This window comes from Oryzias melastigma, linkage group LG7 (genome assembly GCF_002922805.2).
Source record: "Oryzias melastigma strain HK-1 linkage group LG7, ASM292280v2, whole genome shotgun sequence".
Classification (NCBI taxonomy): Eukaryota; Metazoa; Chordata; class Actinopteri; order Beloniformes; family Adrianichthyidae; genus Oryzias; species Oryzias melastigma.
In genome coordinates this window covers 22,407,395-22,415,797 of record NC_050518.1, presented here as the reverse complement: position 1 = coordinate 22,415,797, position 8,403 = coordinate 22,407,395, and the positions used below count along the sequence as shown (strand labels likewise).

General features: G+C 37.7%; 1 protein-coding gene across 4 annotated transcripts in view; it reads right to left on the bottom strand.

The window, feature by feature from the left end:
• Positions 1-318: 318 nt before the first annotated feature.
• The window catches only part of kansl2 (KAT8 regulatory NSL complex subunit 2), a 14,336-nt gene continuing 6,251 nt past the window's right edge, over positions 319-8,403 (bottom strand). For all 4 annotated transcript variants that reach the window (XM_024293422.2, XM_036212896.1, XM_036212898.1 and 1 more), the window contains 3 exons: positions 7,553-7,806; positions 6,646-6,846; positions 319-732 (listed from right to left, as the gene is read on the bottom strand). In XM_024293422.2, coding sequence (XP_024149190.2) covers positions 643-732; positions 6,646-6,846; positions 7,553-7,806 — 545 coding nt within the window. In that variant the 3' untranslated portion in view covers positions 319-642. The remainder of the gene's footprint in view (positions 733-6,645; positions 6,847-7,552; positions 7,807-8,403) is intronic.

The following is an 8,403-nucleotide window of genomic DNA, read 5'->3' as shown; positions in this document are numbered from 1 at the left end:
CTGTTATTTTCTAATCACTCAAGTAGCAAGGTGTCGATAAATTAGATTTTATAAAAAATGGCACCCCTTAGCAAAAAGTAGTCTAAGAGTACTACTATTGATAGTGGGGCAGTATACTTATCTATTTTTTTGTATACAATCTATGTTCTAATTTATTATGAATAAGTTTTCAATTAGTATACTTTCTACACTACACCTACTCAGTCTTAAGTGTACTTGCTGTACTTATACACAAGTGTACTTAATAAAATAATCTTGAAGTGTACTACCACATTTTGCTAAGCGATTAACACTAGGTAAAGAAAGAACAAACAAATGTAAGTCTGGAAACTGGATTTATTTTAATGTCAACTTTTGAAATGAACCTGGAAGAAATATTTTTTTACAAGTCCAATTTCAGAAAACCTGGTGGTAGATATTACTATAATCCAAATGTTTGTCAAAATCAAAAGTTTTGGAAGGAACCACAGCTGTAAGTATGATGACAATATGTTTCTGACTTGTTAAGGATGTAAACGCCACAAATCTGGACACATTCCAGGAGTAGAGTTAGTCTTTTGGTGTTTTTCTTCCAGTGAAGGAGAACAGTGAGCTGTAACCGAGGGTTCCATGTCACTGAGCTGTTTCTTTCTGAGCGACTGCTCATTGTGAAGTGTGGCCTGCAGCACTGGGGACGTCCTCAACTGAACTGTTTATGGGATCTTCTTCGCCTGCAGCCGCCTCTGACGCCACCTGAGCGGGAGAACAAGAAGTTCAAGCGTCTGTTTTTTTCTTTTTAAGGTGTGACAAACAAAAAAGTACAACTGTGTATAGAAATGTTGCCTAGTTTTCATTCTGAATACCATTCTGAAGGTTGCAAAACATTGCAGAAAATCTCACGTTTTACAATGTTTTAGGAATTAGACCAAAATGTGGTTAGATTATTTTAAATAGAGGATAGAATTGCCATCAGCTCATGGTTCAGTAGAAATCGAAGGGAACACAAAGAAACACGGAGAATCAAACAACAGAATCCCTCAAGCAGGAATATGCTTTTCCATGCATAACACTACATGATTGTGTCAAAATAAACTTTAGACAGTAAAACTTCATGATTTTTATGTATGGCCATTATTATATATAAATTAACTGTTTTTGACTTGTCTAAAGTAAATCAATTGTTCCTTTCTGACAGATGCTTCCCTTTTTTCAACAGAACAATCAGACTTTTCTGCCAATCTGAGACCTGTGAGTTAATTCAAAAGAGGAAATCTTTTTTTTTTTGGTGGCGATTGGTTCCTGTGCAGCACAACAGCATGTCCAAATAAAGCCCGAATCAACCCTTCACGTTAAAAACAGCCACATTTTCAGACCAGTAACATTTTTAATACGTCCGCTGGATAAGAATTCAATCTTTAAAGACTCACTCCAATGAAAACTGTGTTTTAAAAATGTTATCTTATGTATTTCTTTGTTTAAATCGTTGTGAATCAGGAGCAGATGAAAATAAAACAGTTTGAAAAATATTGCATTTGTGAGTCCCTGCTCCGCTCCATTCCGATGTATCCACTTGCAGACAAATAAATGTACATCTTTGTTTTAATCATCTGAGCTGGAATCCGGATCAAATCTGCACAGCTGGATAGCTTCAATTTTATTTGCCATTGTTGTAGCACTGATAATGTTAGATTGGAGTTGTGAGGTGCTGTAAGTGTAAACAAAGGGATAATGGGAAATTAGTGCAGGCTTACTCAACACAAACAGTCCTGCCTAAAACTCATAGGTGAATTTCTAATAAACTCCTGCCGAAAACAAGACGGGCTGTTTGATTTGGGCTGAAAACAGCATAACCATATTTAAAAAGACCTCTGAGAATGCTTAAAAAATAAATCAAAGATTATTGGAGTAATACTTTAAAATAGAGAAAAATGCTGAATCACTAACACTCCCATAGATCTCAATAAGGGGACATAAAATATTACAAATGAATTGTTTCTCTAAAAAAATGTTGAAAGACATTTGTCAAAGTCAATTGGGAGAAGGATAAAAGCATGAATGTAACAGAGAACGTTTGAAAAAATCTCCTCCACCTCAGGATCTGAATAGAGGATTCTCATCTGGTTTTTCAGTTTCAAAAACAAAGGAAAAAAAGAGCAAAATCTGGGTATTGCAAAGAGAAATGAAACAATGTGACCAACACCAATGACCTGGATACATGTCTCAAAAAAATAAAAAATAAAAATAAGTTAAAAGCCAGTAGCTTCACACAAAAATAGCATCTACACTTTTGTCTTTTGTTCATTAGATCCTTTTTTCCTAATTTCTTCAAGTATATTCTTGAGAAGTGTTGGTTTCATAACATTTTGAAATTCTTATTTTTTTAAAACATATAAATGTAAATATATTAATGGTTTAATTTTGTTTCTTCATGTGACTTTTTTTTTTAATTTGACGACATTTGACATTCTCTAAATATTTATTTTTCTCTTTGACAGGTTGTCCAAACTAACTAAAATAAACACATTTTTTGGCACACCAGGCCTTGTGCATTAGCCTATGTATTGTTGTGTCATGGTGATTAGATGACGTAGAAGAAACTGCTCTGAAAAGACACAAAACTGCATTTAATGTTGTCCAGCAAGAAAGTTCCTACTAAAACTAATTAAGAAAAACTTTTTCTCAGGTTCACGGTAAAACCGGATTGATGTTTGAATTCATGAACTTGATAATGTCCCAAACAAATAAGAATAAAAACAGCAGCGTATGGAGTCAGCATCACTCTCCTCCAGCATCAGAAATAAATACTGTAATACCTCAGCTCCGTTATAAATAATTTTCCTCAAATCTTTTAAAAACAAGTCCCATAGCGAACATATATATATATATATATATATTGTCAGGTACATTTGTAATCTCTAAAAATCTTCTAATTCATTTTTTTAAATGATTATACTATTATGTAATAATAAGTTTAATTTTCTGTAAAAGTCAGTTTTGCTTCATTTCAACTTTGATTCAAAACCTCATCATTCAGAGGATATTCTTACTTCTGTGGATGAAGACACACAAGCTTTTAATTTGAAATGACAACAAAAGCCTAAAGTTTAGAACCTTTCAAAAGATCCTCTTCAGAATCAACTCCAGCTCCACATCGATGTGCTGTTCCCACCATGACTCAGTTTCACCAGAACCAGAATATTGTGGAGTTGATTCATGAGTTGGACTGATATCAATGTAATCAGTGTTTAAGAAAAGCTTTTAAAGCTTTCACACCATCACTGTCAGCACTTATGATCCATAACCCCTTCACCAATTTTAAAAATATTTTCAAATTGAATAAATAAAATGTTGTCAATACCTGGAACATTCCCATACCAAAACAGCTCCGGGGCTAACACTCCTGCCAAACAGTCTGATGTAATGTCAATATAATATCTGTCAGGGATGACACAGCTGCTGCTAACGCTCTGATGTGATCCTGGTTTGTACTGGAAACTTTGACAAAATATAGAATACAATTCTCAAAGTTAGACGCTGATGTGTGTCAGACTATGTGACACTCAGACACCAGTCTGCTGCTAAAGATACTTGGGTGTTTACCTGAAGAATAAACTGGACCCCTGAGGAGCTGCTAAGGAAGGCCCAAAGCAGGCTCCAGCTGAGATCGAGGTAATTTTGAGGTCATTCAGCCGGCCTGTACAGCCCAACATCATCACAGAGACGGGAGCAACAAGCTGGAGAAAGTGATCAAGAAGTCCAGCTCTGTTCCCTGGAGTGAGTGGGTGGGAAACAGAGGGGGTCAGGCTCACATCCATGAAGGACCCCACCTGCCCTGGGAGGAGCCTCAGTGAGACCGATCCACTGTCATGCAGAGACCTTTCCTTCCTGCTGCTGTCAGAATCCACAAGGAGCATCACTGACAGGACCACTCTGCCTTTAAAGAAATCACAAGTCCTGACCCAAACATGCTCGTGATAGAGGACGCTTCAAATGTTATTTAAAAAATATATAATTTAAAGTGTGTCTATATTGTTTAATCGTAATTCTATTCAGTAAATCGGTTCACTGCTCCAGGACTGACAGAAAGATTTTTATTCTTCATTAGACTGTTTCAGCAAAGCAGCAGCTAAACTTTTTGACTTTAAGATGATGTTTGATGTTACTAGAAGAGTTTTTGATTATTTCAAACATTTCTAGTCTGTGTAACTCAAAGAATTAACAACAGTTAGGGTGTATTCGTATTGGAGAAGACCATTGGTCCGGGCTAACCTAGCTTAATTTGGTCCGGATTGAGTCCTGAACCTTGGTCTGTAGTCAGACTGGCATCTACTGGAGATTTCCATTTTGAACTAAAGCCTATAAACTAAACCAATGTGACTAAAGATCTCTTCATTCATTGGCCTGGAATTACAGATAAGAAGGTACGCTGATAAGTATTAATAACAAATAAATTGTCAGGAAAACAGTATAAGAACCAAAGCGCATCACAGTGGCGTCCGTGGTGCAGCGGTAGGGCGGTCGACTCCTGATCGGAATATTGCAGGTTCGATTACCGCCTTGCCCGCCGATGTGTCGAAGTGTCTTTGGGCAAGACGCCTTACCCCGAATTGCTTCTGGTGGAAGGCAGTGTTGGGCAACGGAGCCGCCACGTGTCAAAGTCGAGGCCCGCGGGCCACATCCAGACTGCAGTGTAATTATATCCGGCCCAGAAGATCATTTTATATTATTGTTATCAGTAGCCGGCAAAAAGTCACGCTGGTAGCATATTAACTACACATCCCACAATGCAGTGCGTCAGTTGCCCTACTAAACACCAGTGTTGCAAGAAGGGATGATTTCCTGCCCAAATTTGCGGTTGTGATTCTTAATTTGCAGGAAAAATTGCTTTGGGCAGGGGGACATAACTTGGGCGGGTTTGGGTTCGGTGGTTCCTTATTGAAACACGTCTTAGCAGAGACAAGCGGTCAGGGAGGCAGGTGAACCAGGACATCACTTGTAAACTATCTTCTCCATCGTGGGCAACCAAAAATAATATGAAAATGTGCTTGCTAATCTGTTCTCTTTGTTCTCTAAATGTAATTTAATCGAATGATTAATTAGTTTTTAGCCTAAAAATTGTTGTTTTTTTGCGCGTTTCCTTTAAAATTACAGCACAGACTGCGAGGTGAAACAATGCACGGAGCCCAGCCTCAACTGCCCAATCCCTAGTAAGTTGGGTCATCGTATTCCTTTAGTTTACTCAGCGGTACATGTTTGCTAATTTCATTCTTCATTAATTATTTATACATTGCAGACATTTTTATGACATGTCTTTATGTTCCACATAACGTATTTTACGTTCGTCTGTGGTGTCTTTAGTGTTCGTATCTGACATGAAGCTGCACTGAAAAGACAGACGGTGATGAACGCAGTAAACGGCGGCGCTTTTTCAGATATTTTGTTGGTAAAAATCATCAACTATTTTTGGAGTAACCTAAAAATGATAAGTTATTAAGTTTAATGTTTAATTTACACCTAAAAAATTTATATTGATGAAAAGTTTCTAAAAATCAAAGCACTGATACGCTTCACAAAGACACAGGACCTCACACAGCAAACAGAAATAACCTTGAATCAGGAATCCAGCTCTGATAAAAACGAAAACAAAGACAATTGAATGAGTTGTTTTTGCTGCAAAGCACAAATGTCATTTTTCATTCCAGGCTATGTTTTGTTCTGCACTATGTTCATATTTGTATCATTTTGACAGAATATATTTGCATGGAGAGCAAAATCTTTAAGAAATATTCCGATTGTTAGTTTATTTTAACAATTTATAACATAAAAGTCAATTAAATTTGAATGTTTTTTCTTTAAATGTTTATTTTATTTCTAATTTGTATAGTTTTGACAGAATATTTGTCATGGAGAGTAAAACATTGAAAGTTATTTAAGGTTTACGTTGATTCAATCAAGAAAAATATTCATCTTTGCTTTTATTTATAATCATGTTTTTAAAAGTGTGATCAATAAATGTTTATCCTGTTTGGCCCGCGACCTAAGATGTGTTTTGGATTTTGTCCCCGTGTGCGGCCGAGTTTGAGACCCCTTCTTAACGGGAAACAAATGTGTCCCGTCTAAAAACACCTTTTGCTTTAGGAGTCAGATCATGTTAGTTTAGGGAAGTCCAAAAGCCACCTTGAAATAATCAAGAAATCATTTATTAATGATAAGGATCATGATTTAACCTTACTAATATACCTTTTTAAGCTTAAACGTGTCATGTTATTTTTTTTGGTATCATTTCTGTTTGACAGAACCATATAGAAAAACCTCCTTTTAACACTACATAACCAATTTCAGTCCAATTTGATATTTTAAGAGTTGCAAACCTTTGTAATGTTCATATTTTTTTATTGTTTTAAAAGAATCCCTCACTAAGGTAAATGAGATCTACAAACTTTCATCATTTGAATCCATATAGAGTCCACATGACTTTGATTATTAACTTTAGAAAAATTGGAAAAACATTTTCTTTTGCCTGAACAAGGCCAGATTTTATTCAAAAGGAACATATTTGTACATATCACTGAACCAATCCTGCACTGCGTATCACTGATATCATTCCAGCACCACTGAAGCTGAAGGAAAGGCTCAAGATGCTGAGCCTCTAAACTCAAAGTTAACCTGGTCATCCATGATGGCATCCACATCTCTTTCGGAGAGCTCCTGTGCCGAGGCGTCCAGGTCCACCGGGTCTTCTCCGGTTAGGATGTCCATGGGGGCTTCAGCGATGGCTCTGATGGTTTGATCTTCCAGAGCAAGAGCTGTGTCAAACTGCAGAGGTGACGGAGGACCCTGCATGCCGTCCCCTTCTACATCCAGGTCCTGTTAAAGACGGAGAAAAACAGCGTTTTTTCCAGCTCCAACATCATCTTTTTCTTCCCCTAATTACATCCTGTTGACTGTTTTTGTTATTTTTGTTAACAGTTTTCTAAGGAAAACAGTTTAGTTTTGTCTTCAGGTAAATGATCAAGTAAACTTTAAATTAGACCTAATTTTACCAAAAGCGGTTTTAGCTCAGCACTCAAGTGTAGTCACATTCAGAAGACGACTTAAGGTGTCACTGTAAACATCTTAGGTACACACCCACACAACACTGAACCCTCTCTGTTGGGTTTGTGTAAACGATGGAAACAAAACAACTCTGAAAGAAACAAATATGGAGTTGTTGCAGGTTGTTTTTGTCACATTAACCCATCAGAAGTCTGCCTCACCCACTGAATGACAGTTCCTCTGTCAGTTTAAACATGGTGTGTGATTAACTGTGTGTGTTGGCGGGAAGGCCTAAACAGTGTGATCCGAGCTGTATCTGACAGACGTCTATAGTGACTCTGCTCGTGTCCTCAGCAGTCAGCTGTGTTTGTCGCTGTAATTATATTGTGTTTATCCAATATGGATGTCAGAATGACATGCACTCCAGTGTGAAGGATCTACAAGGACTTCACAACTGCTCTGCAATCTTGTGTAGTAAGATGTGACAGTTAACTCCAACAAAGTGTATGTGATCAAATGACGCCCAGCATCTACGTACGTCACTGAACTCCAGGGGAAGGCTCTCTGTGGGCTGAAGCTCTGCTGCACTGAGGTACATGTCTTTGCTCGCTGGGGTGAACTGCTCCTGCGGTGGAGGTTCCTCCTCCGGCTGGTGCATGGGTGGAGGCAGAGTGAGGTGGAGAAGGCAGCGCGGATCGTCCGACTGACCCATGTGCACGGTGCGGCTGCATGGAACATCTTTAACGCCGGGACAGATTTTGAAAAGAACCTGGTTGCTGTCTTGGTAAATGTCTGATTTGGTTGTCAAGGACAACGTGTTTTTATCTCTGCTTACATTTACAGGAAACAGTACTGGGTAGAATTTACTTATTGACAAATAACATTTTAATGCTATGTTGCAGCGAGTGGGAAGAACCAGCCTGTTATGTACTGACTAGTCCCATCATTTTCTGTCCTAAAACACTTCACTGTTGTTAAAGACTGCTCCAATGAAAATTGAGTTTTGTTGCTTTTAACATGTTCTTGCAGGATTTTCTTATGATGGAGGACATATATAAAGTACATAAAGCTTAAAATTTCATTTTTGAGTGTTTCCTTATTAATACTGTTGTGAATCAGGAGTCGGCAAAAAAAAAAAAAGCTGTTGCAAAAAGCTTATATTTGTTGCATACAAAATACACTGGCTGGGCCACAAGCTCTTCTGCATTCTAATACGTCTATTTGCAGACAAATAGATCTGTATATATCTTTGCTTTCCTCGTCTGGGCTGAATGTGGATCTAAACTGTACGACTGGATAACTCCAACAGTACTCACCATTTTTGTTTCACTGCTAATGTTAAATTGGGGGTATAAGGACTGTAAGCTAGCAGGTAAACAGACCGATGAC